The sequence below is a fragment of the Danio rerio genome, chromosome 4 (assembly GCF_052040795.2).
Source record: "Danio rerio strain M-AB ecotype USA chromosome 4, GRCz13ab, whole genome shotgun sequence".
NCBI classification, from domain to species: domain Eukaryota; kingdom Metazoa; phylum Chordata; class Actinopteri; order Cypriniformes; family Danionidae; genus Danio; species Danio rerio.
In genome coordinates, this window is record NC_141024.2 from 10,144,269 (window position 1) to 10,163,100 (window position 18,832).

Below are 18,832 nucleotides of genomic sequence, written 5' to 3' on the forward strand. Positions count from 1 at the left end.
AATGTTGGCAAATTCCATGGCAAGTTCAACCAGATGCACTGTTTTAATTAATCATTGAAGCTGAGTTAAGCTTGTTTAATAAGTGCTACAGATAAAGCCCGCTTCAACATCTCAAGCTCAGGTGCAAATTAGTGATTAGTTTAGCCATGTGCAAAAACATGGATTAACTCATGTGGCCGAAGAGGGTAAAACACACATCGGGAGTTCAGATCCCTTAATTGCTGACTTAAAATGCAGCTGCAGCATAATTAGTTCAGCTGCTGAACATTGATAATTGCAATATGCAAAAAAACACGCTCATACTTATGTCCTTCAGTGGCTCAGGCAATAAGTCAGTGCCTTCCAGTACCTGAAACCAGAGTTCAAGTCCCAGTACTGCTGACATGGAAATGTCATTAAAAGAAAATGAAACATTAAAACACCATAAATCAAATCCCTATGAACCATCACAAAGTCTGCGGTGCAGTGCATAATCGCTGACCAAATTAAACTCCTAAAAAAACTAGTGTTCAACTTGCACAATAAATATACTGAACTCATTCTCTGATTACAAATATGAAGCCTGAATTGATATCCTCTGCATCACAAAGTTTGTAACAGATTGATTATAGCTGTTATATGTTTATTTTTCTTAACCACAACATTCGCAGAGGTGGGGATTGAACCCCGGTCTCCCCGATTGCAAAACTAGCGCTTAAGCACTTGTACCACTAAATCGTGAAATCAAATTCCACTCCCATTAACCCTAAATATATTGTAATCAACGCTGCAGCTGTACTGATGAATTTAAATTACTTATACTTAAATCGAACATATACAGACGCTACTAATTCTGTGGTGTAGAGGATAATCATTCGCTCTTGGCATCTTCTATAATGCAGAGACGTGGGTTCGAATCCAGCTAATGTGAGATGTTTGTAAATTGATGCTAGAGCTGAGGTATAATCAAGAATCACTGTGAAAACAAAGACACTGAAATGGCTGCTGTTTCTGTGGTGCAGAGGATAACTGTTCGCCTGTAGCATGGATTATAACGCAGAGTTGTGGGTTCGAATCCCGCTCTTGCTACAGTCAAATGTATTTTAATTAATGCTTAAGCTTCAGTAAAAACAATAATCACTTTGAAAACAAACCCAATGATCAACACTAACTCTGTGGCGCAGTGGCTAAGTTCTTGTTCTTTGCATGTTTTATAGTGAAAAGTCAGGAGTTCGAAACCCACTATTGCTAAAGGGAAGAATGTTGAAACCAATGCTTTAGCCGTAGTAACAACAAGCATCAGTCTGAGAGCAAACACACCGTGATGGTCACTGCCTCTGTGGCGCAATGGATAAACATTTGTTCTTTGCCTATTTCATGACGCAAAGGTGTGGGTTCGAATCCCACTCTTGCAAACATTATGTCATAACTGCAGTCTGACCTTTAGCTAAAAACAAAAAATTCCACACATCAATCCAGCAACCTCTGTGGTTTAGTGGTTGAATGATTGCATATCAAACAAGAAAGCATAGGTTCAAATCCCACCTTTGCAACAATTTTTCTGCATACACAATAAACATATAAATAAAACTCTGTTTGGGACACACGTTATCTACACAGGCCCAATGGGTCAGTGGATAAAGACCTCAGCTTTCATCTTGTAGACCGGGGTTCGAATCCCACTTATGTTTATGTTTAACTGTTGTCAGAAAAAAGACAAAATTGCACGAAGTTCAGTTCTCAGTGTGAAAGTCACGATGGCACTAGTGGCAAACACCGTTGGTTGCGGACAAGGTTACGAATGAGGCATGGGTTCGAATCTCACCAAACACAGCTGTGAAAACAGCAAAGTACCTGGGGCGGTACAACATAAGAGGCGGTTACCGGAAACAACCTGGGGTGGTAAGACACAAGAGGCGGACACTGGAAACAAACTGGGGCGGTAACACAGAATGGTTGCGCGGACAAGAGAAACTGAAACATGGACTAGAAACATAACTGCGGTGGTGAGTGTCGGACTGAGAGATGGGCGTGACAAGGATGAGAGAGGCGTGGCCAAGAGAAGGGTGGAGTAGAGAGACGAGGAGGAGGAGTGGTGGTGAGAGAAGGAGATCTGGTGGGAGGAGGAAAAGCAGAGGAGGAAAATTTTTTTTTGAACCCAAAAACGGCCTAAAATGAGCTTTATAGAAAATTTCAGTATCAGCGTGGTGATTCGAACCCACATCTCATGTGATGGCCTTGGATCTCTAACCCTTTGCTCTGACCACTAGGCCATCACTGGACATACAATGAACTGTTCTTTTTGTTATTTTGATGTTACCCACGTGTGCCGCCATTTAAAAAAAAATTAACACAATAAACCATTTCAATAAAATAACAATTAGTATCTGCATATATTAACAATTATTAATATAGAAATAATATATAAATCTTACGTCTTTCAACCGGAATTTCTAATTTTAAGTTTCAAAACTTTTTTCTAATATTAAATTACTTTTTTAATTTGTCAAAATTGTATATTAAAGCAGAATTAAGAATATGAAAACAATTAAAACATAAAATTTATTCAAGTAAATTGAAATAATTACAACCTATTAAAATATACTGACTATAAATAACTATAAAAGTCTGTCACATATTTTAATAAAATCATATCACAATATATTCATAATTAAAAGTCTTCAAATAATAAAACAAACAGCAGGAACTCATTTCTAAAAGAATGAAGACTGTGTGACTCACATGCTGTTCAAGTCGAGGTGAGTTAATGAATCCCTCCTGCTGTCTGGTGTATGAAGGGTCCTCCACTTCATTCTGTCTAGCGATAACCTGAAGTCAAGGCTATGGCCTTCAAGCTGTCTCTGTGTTTCAGCTATAGCAAGCCTACAACATACACAAGAACAAGACAAATGCTATTGATTGTTCTGTTTTTGCAGTATAAACCATATTGTATGAAAAGGAAATAGCTAAATTAATTCAATATATAATAATAAAAAAACTATTTAAGACGATTTTAAATGTAATATCAAAATATTATAACACTTTAGATCTACACAACACCAATATACACAGACAACACACACACAAATACTAATAACAGCAAGAGAATATCATCTAGAGCAGCAATAGAGCATCATGTCAGAAAAGTCTGTGATAAACCTCCATGAAGGACCAGACTGCATTAATACATGCTCATGTTGTCAAATAAAACAAACATTGTAAAAATAACCTCATTAAAATGACAATATTGTGACTTACATATGTTTATTTAAATAAACTGACCTGCCCAGCCAAGAGAGTTCAGAAGAAACATTCATCCAAACAAACAAACAAACAAACAATATAAACGTTACTTACAGGTCACTGTATTGTCACTGTGTTCCTGCACTTTACGGTTCGGGTTGTTTATGTGCTGTTTAGAGATATTATAATGAAATCACGGAGCTGTCAGGGTTTGTGTTTATCATTTGTATCATCAAGTCTCATGCTGTCAAACACCTGAAGCTGCGAGTCAGACTGAACGTAAAGCAATGCGCGCCGCCTAGTGGAGCGGATGGAGAACTGCGCTACAGTTTATAACACACGAGTCGTGTTGTAGGTTAAACACGCTTAAAATTATTATTTTAATAGTTTAATGTCAAATTCCAATCACTGACTCAGAAGGTTTTAAGGATTCAGTTTAAAACATGTTCACCCTCAAGAAAAAGTGTCTAATAAACTTGTGAATAGGTGATCCTCAGCTCCCTCCTGTGGTCAATAGGTGTATCCGCATTAATGAAATAAACACGCACAGGGTGGACGCACAGTCAGTCGAGTGAACACTGAATACAGATTAAGGGGATTTCTATGATATTCCAGGATATTTTACAACACATTTGACTTTGTGATTGTCTCGGCCAGCAGAAGATCGAGATCAGCTTTAACCTGATGGAGTAAAACAGGTGAACTGGAAAGCTCATGTAAACACTGGCAGCGATGAATGGACAATCCTCCGAGACTCTGGGTAAAGTAGATGCGCGTTTGACTTGATTTATTTACATGCACGTGCGCCGCTGTTGATCACTGTTAAAGTGTTTTGCTGTGTCTTGTTTGCAGAATCAAACAGCGTTTATATCAATACTGCTGGAGTCTGCAAACAATTCCAGAGCAGCAGGATTTTGTGCTTTTACCATCCAGTTACCACCACACCAATCCCTTATAGAAATCTGACATGGCAATGCATGAAAATGACACATATGACATTCAAGATCATGTTTAAATTTCACATATATAAAATATCACATTTGAAACATGTTTGTTTACAAATATAACTAATATATAAATAAAAAATATATAATTTAAAAATATAAAGTAATTAAAATATGTGCGTATATGTTTAAATACATTCTCTATAATCTCAGGTGTTCATATATGGACATTTCAGCACTGCTTTCACTAAAAGGAGATTGCCAATGTGTCTTCAGCTAAGAAGTCTAACTCAGGGCATCTGGTGGTAGAGTGGTTGAACTGCTCCAGATCCTCTCACATATGTTCATATATGCTCAGGTCTCTATATAAGATAGGAGGCAACACAATACAAGTAAAACTCACCAGCACATTGCAGTTTCAATTAAAACCAGAGCAATTTGCATTATAACCATTTAAACTCTTACTAATTCTCTGGCAATCTCATTATTTTTTAGCTGGTTTCATGTTGAGCACTTCCCAATGTGAAAGAAACATTAAACTCAGATTGTTCAAAATATATATTTTATTATTAAAACTTGTTCATCACACATTTAATTCACACTATCCATTCAAACAAATGTTTCTATCTCCAAAAACTGTTAAATGTCATTGCTACTTCATACATGTTCATTCAGTTCAGTTGTACAGGCTGCAGCGTGTGCTTTATAAATCAGTGTTAAGTTAAAGTATGAAGAATTAAGTTAAATATCATTTCACTTTTGTTCTTCATGAAGATCTCGACTCAAGAGATTTTACTGAACGCCTCTTCCTCTGCTTCAGTAATGAAGATGTAAAGCTCTGAGTCTCTGGATGGTTCAGGATGGATGAGTCTCTGGCTTCTACAGACCTGTGATGACCATTAATTTCCAGCACAGGTTAAACCACAGTCAAACTTCATGAGGACTGATCATTCATCATGCATTTACGGTAAATCTTGATTAGTTATTTGTGCACATTTCAGTGAATGATCATTAAAGTCTGAGTGAGCTAATGACTAAACACATTTACATCTTCAAATAACAGATGCACAAGATCAGATCGATGTGTTAAATCATCAATGAATGTCTGAACATGTTCAGTTGCGCCACTTTATTTTGACCTTCGACATGAAATTGATAGTGGTCTATGTGTTTGCTTCATAACAGTATCTTACCTGTCCATGAGTGGATGTCCTTCATTACAGGGACTGTCTATCCACACGTCCCACAGCTCTGCTTTTGTTGACCGTATGACCCAAACACGTCCTTTATTTTGTAGAAGAGACGCATAAACTGACTTCATTTCATGCAGTATATAACAGTTAAAGCACAGCTACAGCACAGCATTGAAACACCAGCTGCAATTATTGGTTTCTTTGCATTTGTAATGTTCAGTTACAGCTTAATCTGTGAATAACTGCTGATATTGACCTTTTTTCTCAATTTTAAATAAAGATGTTGTGCCTTAGAGCAGTGGTTCTCAAACTTTTTTCATCAAGTACCACCTCAGAAAAAAATTGTCTCTCAAAGTACCACCAAAATGAGTAGTATTGAAATACAGTAGCGTGGTAGGCCCAGTGAAGCAGCTACAACTCTGCACAATAAAAAAAACGTGGCAGATTAGCCTTAAATATACATGTTTTTTAATACATTTTAAAATATATGTAGCATGTACAGTACATGACATATTTCATTCCTCTGTGTACCACTAGAAGGAAGCCCGCGTACCACTAGTGGTACACGTACCACAGATTGAGAACCACTGCCTTAGAGCATTTTAATTTTTGCAAATAATACTGACGATGAAACACCAGTGTTTTACCTTTGTTTATTAAAGTGTTTAACTCTAGATTTGGGGTTGATTGTACCAGCAGTGCATGAGAGTTAAAACAGCCTGGTTGTGACATAAATGGACAGTAAGTTACACACCACTTAATATTTTTGAGTTTAGCAGTTTAACGATTTAAAGGCTTTTTATTGGATATTACGTCATTCAATGCGACTGCGCATTACTTTACCGAGAGCTTACAGCCTACTAACTATGTTCTGTCTTTAAGAGCATGTGGTGCAACCGAAGTAAGAACAAATTTAGTTACGAACTAGCTAGTGGTTACTAAGCCTCTAGTGTGCACTTTATGTTCCAGTTTAAGCAATAGCATACCGACAGCTGGTGCAACCCTACCACTGATCTACACAGAAGGACCCCTACTCTGGTGGAGTAAACCTGACTTTCAATCATCACAACAAATGAGAGTAAATTAGTTATCCTGACCAACTGTTATTGGTGACTTTCAGGAAGTCTGATACAATTTAGGAAACGAAGCCTGCTATATTGATAAAATAACTCAAATTTACTAAGCAAAACAAAACTAACATGAAAAATCAGACGTTTATAGTGAATAAATACTGTGGTGTTTTTGAACCATATTATAGTAAACTGAATTAATCTGCTGCAGTAATTTTAAAGTTTATATGATAATACAACAGCCAGATATAAACGAGTGACCCTGTACTAAGATTAACTCAGCACATTCTCTACAACTATCAGGTAAATTACACTACTATACACCAGTTTACTGTAGTAAAAATTAAAGTGGACGACAGTGTTTGTTACAGTTTATCAGATCACTATAGTTAATGCTATAGTTTGCTGTAAATAATATATTCAGTATAATAAACTTTACTATTCTGTTTAAAAACACCACAGTGTTTACTATAAATTACTATAGTATTATTTCTGAAAAGCACTATTAATTAATAAAGTTACGTACCATTGAGCTGCGTGACAAGTGATTCCAGCATGTTATCTGGACTGTGTGTGTCAGTGTTATTTGCTGTTGTGCTGAAATATCTGGCTTTGACTGATTTTGACAATAATATAGATTTTCTTATTGATCTTGTCATTGCAGGATGTGTCGGTTAAACGGTTTTGGTGTTGTCGTGGCAACAGGCGACCGTCATGAAGCTGAGACGCATACGCCGCCTAGTGGACCTGATGGAGAACTGCGTTTGCTGGCAATACTCCATTACTTTGTGCTCTGGGCAAAATCATTTGACGAGACATAAGTGTGAGAATTGGAGATTCATATTCATAAATTGGCATCTAATCAAACTAATCTCTGATTTATTTATTCAGGAGCAGAATCATGTTGAGTGAACGCATCAAAACTGGACAAAATATCTTCTAGTACTCTTTTAATGTGTCTTCGTGTCAAGTTTGTTTCACTTTTGTCTTTGATGATGTTAATCACTTGGTTGACTAATTTAAGTTGCTGAATCACTGTTGGCAGATTTAAGCAGCATTTGTAGTAAACTTTGACTGATTACTGAATGCATACGACATGTTTCGACAAATAAAGTCTGTTATATAATGAATATTAATCATTTGTTTGCGTTTATAACATCAGCTTTATTTATTACAGAAAGATGCATTAGGGTCAGATCAGTGTTTCAGCTCCATCTTGTGGACAATAAGTGGATCTGCATTAATACTTGAAACTGAATTACTAAGACATTTTTTCCATTAGGAGAAATCCTGATCCTGAAGATCCACTTTCCAGAGTGAAGCTCCAACCTGATGAAAACACCTGAGGCTTTTAATTAAGGACTTTCAGCAAACGAGAAGCTTCAAGGCAAATGTGTGACAAACTCTGTAATTCAGATGATGATAATAAAAGATTGATTTGACTAAACTGATGATGCTTTTACAAATCGTGTATGTGTTTCACTGTGAGTTTGAGTTAATAAAAAGTGATTTAAAAGTATTTTTGGTTTCATTATTCACTTCAGTAAACTCATTTGACCATGTTTTCAATTATTAGTGCATGTGACAGTTTATAATCATTTAAAATGTACCACTTTTTAATGTGATTGACAGACCTCATGAATCATCACAAGCTCTGTGGTATAATTGTTGACAACATGAAACTCCTAAAAAACAATCCACAATTATGGAGTTTTCTACTTGCACAATAAATACACTCAAACGAATGAATACGACTCTGATTACTGATATGAGGAGTGAATTATTTTCCTCTGCACCACAATGTTTGTTACGGGTTGATGACAGCTGTTATGTGTTGTTTTTTCTTCTGAAACACAACATTAGCAAAGGTGGTATTGAACCCCGGTCTCCCAGATTGCAAAACTAGCGCTTAAGCACTTGAACCACTAAATCATGAGCTTGTATCTCACTTCCATTAACCCTAAATATATTGTAATCAATGCTGCAGCTGTACTGATGAATTTAAATTACTTATAGTTAAATCGCACAAGTACATACGCTAATAATTCTGTGGTACAGAGGATAATCATTCACTCTTGGCATCTTCTATAATGCAGAGACGTGGGTTCAAATCCCGCTCTTGCTAATATAAGACGTATGTAAATCAATGCTAAAGCCCAGGTGAAATCAAGAATCACTGTGAAAACAAATACATTACACAAGTGCTGTCTCTGTGGTGCAGAGGATAACTATTCGCCTATTGCATGTTTTATAATGCAGAGATGTGGGTTTGAATCCCACTCTTGCTAAAGTAAAATGTATTGTAAATAATGCTTAAGCTTCAGTAAAAAGAAGAATCACTCTGAAAACAAACACCGTTCAGTCATCTCTGCCTCTGTGGCACAAAGAATAATCATTTGCTCTTTGTATATGAATAGCGCAGGGTCGTGGGTTCGTATTTGACTCTTGCTAATGTGAAATGTACTTAACTTATTGCTCAAGCTGACGTAAACACAAGCATCACTTTGAAAACAAACAGATTGATCATCACTAACTCTGTGGCGCAGAGGCTAATTTCTTATTCTTTGCATGTTTTATAGTGCAGAGTCAGGGGTTCGAATCCCACTATTGCTAAAGGGAAGAGTGTTGAAACCAATGCTTTCGCTGTAGTAACAATAAGGATTACTCTGAAAGCAAACTATATTTATGGTCACTGCCTCTGTGGCACAGTGAATAAACATTTGCACTTTGACTATTCTCGCAGAGGTGTGGGTTCGAATCCCACTCTGGCAAACTTTACGTCATAACTGCAGTCAAACCTTTAGCTAAAAACAAAAAAATTCCTGATTAATCCAGTAACCTCTGTGGTCTAGTGGTTGAATAATTGCATATCAAACAAGAAAGCATAGGTTCAAATCCCACCTGTGCTACGATTTACCTGCATTAACAATAAACATATAAATAAAACTCTGTTTGGGACACAAACTAACTACACAGGCCCAATGGGTCAGTGGATAACGACCTCAGCTTTCATCTTGGAGACCGGGGTTCGAATCCCACTCATGTTTATGTTTAACTGTTGTCAGAAAAAAGACAAAATTGCGCGAAGTTCAGCTCTCAGTGTGAAAGTCACGATGGCACTAGTGGCAAACACCGTTGGTTGCGGACAAGGTTACGAATGAGGCATGGGTTCGAATCCCACCAAACACAGCTGTGAATACAGCAAAATACCTGGGGCGGTACAACATAAGCAGCAGTTACCAGAAACAATCTGGGGCGGTGAGACACAAGAGGTGGACACTGGAAACAAACTGGGGCGGTAACACAGAATGGTTGTGCGGACAAGAGAAACTGAAACACGGACTAGAAACATAACTGCCGTGGTGAAAGTCGGACTGAGAGATGAGCGTGATAAGGATGAGAGAGGTGTGCCTGAGAAAAGGGTGGAGTAGAGAGACGTGGAGGAGGAGTGGTGGGAGAAGGAGACCTGGTGGGAGGAGGAGAAGCAGAGGAGGAAAAAAATTTTTTTTGAACCCAAAAACGGCCTAAAATGAACTTTATAGAAAATTTCAGTATCAGCGTGGTGATTCGAACCCACATCTCATGTGATGGCCTTGGATCTCTAACCCTTTGCTCTGACCACTAGGCCATCACTGGACATACATTGATCTGTTCTTTTCGTTATTTTGATGTTACCCACGTGTGCCGCCATTTAAAAAAAAAATTAACACAATAAACCATTTCAATAAAATAACAATTAGTATCTGCATATATTAACAATTAATAATATAGAAATAATATATAAATCTTACGTCTTTCAACCGGAATTTCTAATTTTAAGTTTCAAAACTTTTTTCTAATATTAAATTACTTTTTTAATTTGTCAAAATTGTATATTAAAGCAGAATTAAGAATATGAAAACAATTAAAACATAAAATTCATTCAAGTAAATTGAAATAATTACAACCTATTAAAATATACTGACTATAAATAACTATAAAAGTCTGTCACATATTTTAATAAAATCATATCACAATATATTAATAATTAAAAGTCTTCAAATAATAAAACAAACAGCAGGAACTCATTTCTAAAAGAATGAAGACTGTGTGACTCACATGCTGTTCAAGTCGAGGTGAGTTAATGAATCCCTCCTGCTGTCTGGTGTATGAAGGGTCCTCCACTTCATTCTGTCTAGCGATAACCTGAAGTCAAGGCTATGGCCTTCAAACTGTCTCTGTGTTTCAGCTATAGCAAGCCTACAACATACACAAGAACAAGACAAATGCTATTGATTGTTCTGTTTTTGCAGTGCAAATCATATTGTATGAAAAGGAAATAACTAAATTAATTCAATATATAATAGTAATAAAACTATTTAAGACAATTTTAAATGTAATATCAAAATATTATAACACTTTAGATCTACACAACACCAATATACACAGACAACACACACACAAATACTAATAATAGCAAGAGAATATCATCTAGAGCAGCAATAGAGCATCATGTCAGAAAAGTCTGTGATAAACCTCCATGAAGGACCAGACTGCATTAATACATGCTCATGTTGTCAAATAAAAGAAACATTGTAAAAATAACCTCATTAAAATGACAATATTGTGACTTACATGTGTTTATTTAAATAAACTGACCTGCCCAGCCAAGAGAGTTCAGAAGAAACATTCATCCAAACAAACAAACAAACAATATGAACGTTACTTACAGGTCACTGTATTGTCACTGTGTTCCTGCACTTTACGGTTCGGGTTGTTTATGTGCTGTTTAGAGATATTATAATGAAATCACGGAGCTGTCAGGGTTTGTGTTTATGTTTTGTATCATCAAGTCTCATGCTGTCAAACACCTGAAGCTGCGGGTCAGATGGAACGTAAAGCAATGCGCGCCGCCTAGTGGAGCGGATGGAGAACTGCGCTACAGTTTATAACACACGAGTCGTGTTGTAGGTTAAACACGCTTAAAATTATTATTTTAATAGTTTAATGTCAAATTCCAATCACTGACTCAGAAGGCTTTGAGGATGCAGTTTAAAACATGTTCACCCTCAAGAAAAAGTGTCTAATAAACTTGTGAATAGGTGATCCTCAGCTCCCTCCTGTGGTCAATAGGTGTATCCGCATTAATGAAATAAACACGCACAGTGTGGACGCACAGTCAGTCGAGTGAACACTGAAGACAGATTAAGGGGATTTCTATGATATTCCAGGATATTTTACAACAGATTTGACTTTGTGATTGTCTCGGCCAGCAGAAGATCGAGATCAGCTTTAACCTGATGGAGTAAAACAGGTGAACTGGAAAGCTCATGTAAACACTGGCAGCTATGAATGGACAATCCTCCGAGACTCTGGGTAAAGTAGATGCGCGTTTGACTTGATTTATTTACATGCACGTGCGCCGCTGTTGATCACTGTTAAAGTGTTTTGCTGTGTCTTGTTTGCAGAATCAAACAGCGTTTATATCAATACTGCTGGAATCTGCAAACAATTCCAGAGCAGCAGAATTTTGTGCTTTTACCATCCAGTTACCACCACACCAATCCCTTATAGAAATCTGACATGGCAATGCATGAAAATGACACATATGACATTCAAGATCATGTTTAAATTTCACATATATAAAATATCACATATGAAACATGTTTGTTTACAAATATAATTAATATTTTAATTAACCTGATGGAGTAAAACAGGTGAACTGGAAAGCTCATGTAAACACTGGCAGCTATGAATGGACAATCCTCCGAGACTCTGGGTAAAGTAGCGCGTTTGACTTGATTTATTTACATGCACGTGCGCCGCTGTTGATCACTGTTAAAGTGTTTTGCTGTGTCTTGTTTGCAGAATCAAACAGCGTTTATATCAATACTGCTGGAATCTGCAAACAATTCCAGAGCAGCAGAATTTTGTGCTTTTACCATCCAGTTACCACCACACCAATCCCTTATAGAAATCTGACATGGCAATGCATGAAAATGACACATATGACATTCAAGATCATGTTTAAATTTCACATATATAAAATATCACATATGAAACATGTTTGTTTACAAATATAATTAATGTATAAAAATAAATAATAAAAAAATATAAAGTAATTAAAATATGTGCGTATATGTTTAAATATATTCTCTATAATCTCAGGTGTTCATATATGGACATTTCAGCACTGCTTTCACTAAAAGGAGATTTCCAATGTGTCTTCAGCTAAGAAGTCTAACTCAGGGCATCTGGTGGTAGAGTGGTTGAACTGCTCCAGATCCTCTCTCATATGTTCATATATGCTCAGGTCTCTATATAAGATAGGAGGCAACACATTACAAGTAAAACTCACCAGCACATTGCAGTTTCAATTTAAACCAGAGCAATTTGCATTATAACCATTTAAACTCTTACTAATTCTCTGGCAATCTCATTATTTTTTAGCTGGTTTCATGTTGAGCACTTCCCAATGTGAAAGAAACATTAAACTCAGATTGTTCAAAATATATATTTTATTATTAAAACTTGTTCATCACACATTTAATTCACACTATCCATTCAAACAAATGTTTATATCTCCAAAAACTGTTAAATGTCATTGCCACTTCATACATGTTCATTCAGTTCAGTTGTACAGGCTGCAGTGTGTGCTTTATAAATCAGTGTTAAGTTAAAGTATGAAGAATTAAGTTAAATATCATTTCACTTTTGTTCTTCATGAAGATCTCGACTCAAGAGTTTTTACTAAACGCCTCTTCCTCTGCTTTAGTAATGAAGATGTAAAGCTCTGAGTCTCTGGATGGTTCAGGATGGATGAGTCTCTGGCTTCTACAGACCTGTGATGACCATTCATTTCCAGCACAGGTTAAACCACAGCTAAACTTCATGAGGACTGATCAATCATCATGCATTTACGGTAAATCTTGATTAGTTATTTGGGCAAATTTCAGTGAATGATCATTAAAGTCTGAGTGAGCTAATGACTAAACACATTTACATCTTCAAATAACAGATGCACAAGATCAGATCGATGTGTTAAATCATCAATGAATGTCTGAACATGTTCAGTTGCGCCACTTTATTTTGACCTTCGACATGAAATTGATAGTGGTCTATGTGTTTGCTTCATAACAGTATCTTACCTGTCCATGAGTGGATGTCCTTCATTACAGGGACTGTCTATCCACACGTCCCACAGCTCTGCTTTTGTTGACCGTATGACCCAAACACGTCCTTTATTTTGTAGAAGAGACGCATAAACTGACTTCATTTCATGCAGTATATAACAGTTAAAGCACAGCTACAGCACAGCATTGAAACACCAGCTGCAATTATTGGTTTCTTTGCATTTGTAATGTTCAGTTACAGCTTAATCTGTGAATAACTGCTGATATTGACCTTTCTTCTTGATTTGAAATAAAGATGTTGTGCTTTAGAGCATTTTAATTTTTGCAAATAATACTGACGATGAAAGACCAGTGTTTTACCTTTGTTTATTAAAGTGTTTAACTCTAGATTTGGGGTTGATTGTACCAGCAGTGCATGAGAGTTAAAACAGCCTGGTTGTGACATAAATGGACAGTAAGTTACACACCACTAAATATTTTTGAGTTTAGCAGTTTAACGATTTAAAGGCTTTTTATTGGATATTACGTCATTCAATGCGACTGCGCATTACTTTACCGAGAGCTTACGGCCTACTAACTATGTTCTGCCTTTAAGAGCATGTGGTGCAACCGAAGTAAGAACAAATTTAGTTAGGAACTAGCTAGTGGTTACTAAGCCTCTAGTGTGCACTTTATGTTCCAGTTTAAGCAATAGCATACCGACAGCTGGTGCAACCCTACCACTGATCTACACAGAAGGACCCCTACTCTGGTGGAGTAAACCTGACTTTCAATCATCACAACAAATGAGAATAAATTAGTTATCCTGACCAACTGTTATTGGTGACTTTCAGGAAGTCTGATACAATTTAGGAAACGAAGCCTGCTATATTGATAAAATAACTCAAATTTACTAAGCAAAACAAAACTAACATGAAAAATCAGATGTTTATAGTGAATAAATTCTGTGGTGTTTTTGAACCATATTATAGTAAACTGAATTAATCTGCTGCAGTAATTTTAAAGTTTATATGATAATACAACAGCCAGATATAAACGAGTGACCCTGTACTAAGATTAACTCAGCACATTCTCTACAACTATCAGGTAAATTACACTACTATACACCAGTTTACTGTAGTAAAAATTAAAGTGGACGACAGTGTTTGTTACAGTTTATCAGATCACTATAGTTAATGCTATAGTTTGCTGTAAATAATATATTCAGTATAATAAACTTTACTATTCTGTTTAAAAACACCACAGTGTTTACTATAAATTACTATAGTATTATTTCTGAAAAGCACTATTAATTAATAAAGTTACGTACCATTGAGCTGCGTGACAAGTGATTCCAGCATGTTATCTGGACTGTGTGTGTCAGTGTTATTTGCTGTTGTGCTGAAATATCTGGCTTTGACTGATTTTGACAATAATATAGATTTTCTTATTGATCTTGTCATTGCAGGATGTGTCGGTTAAACGGTTTTGGTGTTGTCGTGGCAACAGGCGACCGTCATGAAGCTGAGACGCATACGCCGCCTAGTGGACCTGATGGAGAACTGCGTTTGCTGGCAATACTCCATTACTTTGAATGTGCTCTGGGCAAAATCATTTGACGAGACATAAGTGTGAGAATTGGAGATTCATATTCATAAATTGGCATCTAATCAAACTAATCTCTGATTTATTTATTCAGGAGCAGAATCATGTTGAGTGAACGCATCAAAACTGGACAAAATATCTTCTAGTACTCTTTTAATGTGTCTTCGTGTCAAGTCGTGTTTCACTTTTGTCTTTGATGATGTTAATCACTTGGTTGACTAATTTAAGTTGCTGAATCACTGTTGGCAGATTTAAGCAGCATTTGTTGTAAACTTTGACTGATTACTGAATGCATACGACATGTTTCGACAAATAAAGTCTGTGTTATATAATGAATATTAATCATTTGTTTGCGTTTATAACATTAGCTTTATTTATTACAGAAAGATGCATTAGGGTCAGATCAGTGTTTCAGCTCCATCTTGTGGACAATAAGTGGATCTGCATTAATACTTGAAACTGAATTACTAAGACATTTTTTCCATTAGGAGAAATCCTGATCCTGAAGATCCACTTTCCAGAGTGAAGCTCCAACCTGATGAAAACACCTGAGGCTTTTAATTAAGGACTTTCAGCAAACGAGAAGCTTCAAGGCAAATGTGTGACAAACTCTGTAATTCAGATGATGATAATAAAAGATTGATTTGACTAAACTGATGATGCTTTTACAAATCGTGTATGTGTTTCACTGTGAGTTTGAGTTAATAAAAAGTGATTTAAAAGTATTTCTGGTTTTCATTAATCACTTCAGTAAACTTATTTGACCATGTTTTCAATTATTAGTGCATGTGACAGTTTATAATCATTTAAAATGTACCACTTTTTAATGTGATTGACAGACCTCATGAACCATCACAAGCTCTGTGGTATAATTGTTGACAACATGAAACTCCTAAAAAACAATCCACAATTATGGAGTTTTCCACTTGCACAATAAATACACTCAAACGAATGAATACGACTCTGATTACTGATATGAGGAGTGAATTATTTTCCTCTGCACCACAATGTTTGTTACGGGTTGATGACAGCTGTTATGTGTCGTTTGTTTTTTCTTCTTAAACACAACATTAGCAAAGGTGGTATTGAACCCCGGTCTCCCAGATTGCAAAACTAGCGCTTAAGCACTTGAACCACTAAATCATGAGCTTGTGTTTCACTTCCATTAACCCTAAATATATTGTAATCAATGCTGCAGCTGTACTGATGAATTTAAATTACTTATAGTTAAATCGCACAAGTACATATGCTACTAATTCTGTGGTACAGATGATAATCATTCACTCTTGGCATCTACTATAATGCAGAGACGTGGGTTCAAATCCCACTCTTGCTAATGTTTGTAAATCAATGCTAAAGCCCAGGTGAAATCAAGAATTACTGTGAAAACAAATACATTACACAAGTGCTGTCTCTGTGGTGCAGAGGTAACCATTCGCCTATTGCATATTTTATAATGCAGAGATGTGGGTTTGAATCCCACTCTTGCTAAAGTAAAATGTATTGTAAATAATGCTTAAGCTTCAGTAAAAAGAAGAATCACTCTGAAAACAAACACCTTTCAATCATCTCTGCCTCTGTGGCACAAAGAATATTTATTTGCTCTTTGTATATGAATAGCGCAGGGTTGTGGGTTCGTATTTGACTCTTGCTAATGTGAAATGTACTTAACTTATTGCTTAAGCTGACGTTAAAAACAAGCATCACTTTGAAAACAAACAGATCGATCATCACTAACTCTGTGGCGCAGAGGCTAATTTCTTATTCTTTGCATGTTTTATAGTGCAGAGTCAGGGGTTCGAATCCCACTATTGCTAAAGGGAAAAGTATTGAAACCAATGCTTTCGCTGTAGTAACAATAAGCATTACTCTGACAGCAAACTATATTTATGGTCGCTGCCTCTGTGGCACAATGAATAAACAATTGCACTTTGACTATTCTCGCAGAGGTGTGGGTTCAAATCCCACTCTTGCAAACTTTACGTCATAACTGCAGTCAAACCTTTAGCTAAAAACAAAAAAAATCCTGATTAATCCAGTAACCTCTGTGGTCTAGTGGTTGAATAATTGCATATCAAACAAGAAAGCATAGGTTCAAATCCCACCTGTGCTACAATTTTTCTGCATTAACAATAAACATATCAATAAAACTTTGTTTGGGACACAAATTAACTACACAGGCCCAATGGGTCAGTGGATAACGACCTCAGCTTTCATCTTGGAGACCGGGGTTCGATCCCACTCATGTTTATGTTTAACTGTTGTCAGAAAAAAGACAAAATTGCGCGAAGTTCAGTTCTCAGTGTGAAAGCCACGATGGCACTAGTGGCAAACACCGTTGGTTGCGGACAAGGTTACGAATGAAGCATGGGTTCGAATCCCACCAAACACAGCTGTGAATACAGCAAAATACCTGGGGCGGTACAACATAAGCGGCGGTTACCGGAAACAATCTGGGGCGGTGAGACACAAGAGGCGGACACTGGAAACAAACTGGGGCGGTAACACAGAATGGTTGCGCGGACAAGAGAAACTGAAACACGGACTAGAAACATAACTGCGGTGGTGAAAGTCGGACTGAGAGATGGGTGTGATAAAGACGAGACAGGCGTGACTGAGAAAAGGGTTGAGTAGAGAGACGACGAGGAGAAGTGGGAGGAGGAAAAGCAGAGGAGGAAAAATTTTTTTTTTGAACCCAAAAACGGCCTAAAATGAGCTTTATAGAAAATTTCAGTATCAGCGTGGTGATTCGAACCCTCATCTCATGTGATGGCCTTGGATCTCTAACCCTTTAATCTGACCACTAGGCCATCACTGGACATACAATGATATGTTCTTTTTGTTATTTTGAGGTTACCCACGTGTGCCGCCATTTAAAAAAAAAATCAACACAATAAACCATTTCAATAAAATAACAATTAGTATCTGCATATATTAACAATTAATAATATAAAAATAATATATAAATCTTACGTCTTTCAACCGGAATTTCTAATTTTAAGTTTCAAAACTTTTTTCTAATATTAAATTACTTTTTTAATTTGTCAAAATTGTATATTAAAGCAGAATTAAGAATATGAAAACAATTAAAACATAAAATTCATTCAAGTAAATTGAAATAATTACAACCTATTAAAATATACTGACTATAAATAACTATAAAAGTCTGTCATATATTTTAATAAAATCATATCACAATATATTAATAATTAAAAGTCTTCAAATAATAAAACAAACAGCAGGAACTCATTTCTAAAAGAATGAAGACTGTGTGACTCACATGCTGTTCAAGTCGAGGTGAGTTAATGAATCCCTCCTGCTGTCTGGTGTATGAAGGGTCCTCCACTTCATTCTGTCTAGCGATAACCTGAAGTCAAGGCTATGGCCTTCAAACTGTCTCTGTGTTTCAGCTATAGCAAGCCTACAACATACACAAGAACAAGACAAATGCTATTGATTGTTCTGTTTTTGCAGTGCAAATCATATTGTATGAAAAGGAAATAACTAAATTAATTCAATATATAATAGTAATAAAACTATTTAAGACAATTTTAAATGTAATATCAAAATATTATAACACGTTAGATCTACACAACACCAATATACACAGACAACACACACACAAATACTAATAATAGCTAGAGAATATCATCTAGAGCAGCAATAGAGCATCATGTCAGAAAAGTCTGTGATAAACCTCCATGAAG

The 18,832-nt window shown here is 36.2% G+C and overlaps 1 protein-coding gene and 3 long non-coding RNA genes across 21 annotated transcripts in view; 2 read left to right on the plus strand and 2 right to left on the minus strand.

Moving 5' to 3' along the window:
* LOC148679938 (uncharacterized) overlaps window positions 1–18,832 on the minus strand; it is a 60,523-nt gene that overhangs the window by 19,963 nt on the left and 21,728 nt on the right. For 7 of the 12 annotated variants that reach the window (XM_088649962.1, XM_088649964.1, XM_088649967.1 and 4 more), the window contains 3 exons: window positions 18,406–18,546; window positions 10,528–10,668; window positions 2,722–2,862 (listed from right to left, as the gene is read on the minus strand). In XM_088649962.1, the coding sequence (XP_088506088.1) occupies window positions 2,722–2,862; window positions 10,528–10,668; window positions 18,406–18,546 (423 nt within the window). Of the gene's footprint in view, window positions 1–2,721; window positions 2,863–4,711; window positions 5,054–5,359; window positions 5,451–6,955; window positions 7,100–7,568; window positions 7,759–10,527; window positions 10,669–15,397; window positions 15,661–18,405; window positions 18,547–18,832 lie in introns of those variants that run through there. The other 5 variants (XM_088649969.1, XM_088649973.1, XM_088649971.1 and 2 more) reach the window with 5 other exon arrangements.
* On the plus strand, window positions 3,748–7,948 carry si:dkey-153k10.6. Of its 6 annotated transcripts, none has more exons than XR_015942415.1 (4): window positions 3,748–3,982; window positions 4,941–5,133; window positions 7,094–7,252; window positions 7,712–7,948. It is a non-coding gene; the product is annotated as a si:dkey-153k10.6 (long non-coding RNA). The 6 variants fall into 6 exon arrangements; XR_015482660.2 differs by having other exon boundaries at window positions 7,094–7,226; window positions 7,321–7,948; XR_015942414.1 differs by having other exon boundaries at window positions 4,987–5,657; window positions 5,956–7,226; window positions 7,321–7,948.
* Window positions 11,533–15,850, plus strand: LOC148679940 (uncharacterized). Of its 2 annotated transcripts, none has more exons than XR_015942418.1 (4): window positions 11,533–11,784; window positions 13,138–13,330; window positions 14,989–15,151; window positions 15,614–15,850. It is a non-coding gene; the product is annotated as an uncharacterized LOC148679940 (long non-coding RNA). The 2 variants fall into 2 exon arrangements; XR_015942417.1 differs by having other exon boundaries at window positions 13,184–13,330.
* Window positions 12,909–15,024, minus strand: LOC148679941 (uncharacterized). Its single transcript, XR_015942420.1, has 3 exons — window positions 14,851–15,024; window positions 13,557–13,647; window positions 12,909–13,250 (listed from the first exon to the last, which is right to left on the minus strand). It is a non-coding gene; the product is annotated as an uncharacterized LOC148679941 (long non-coding RNA).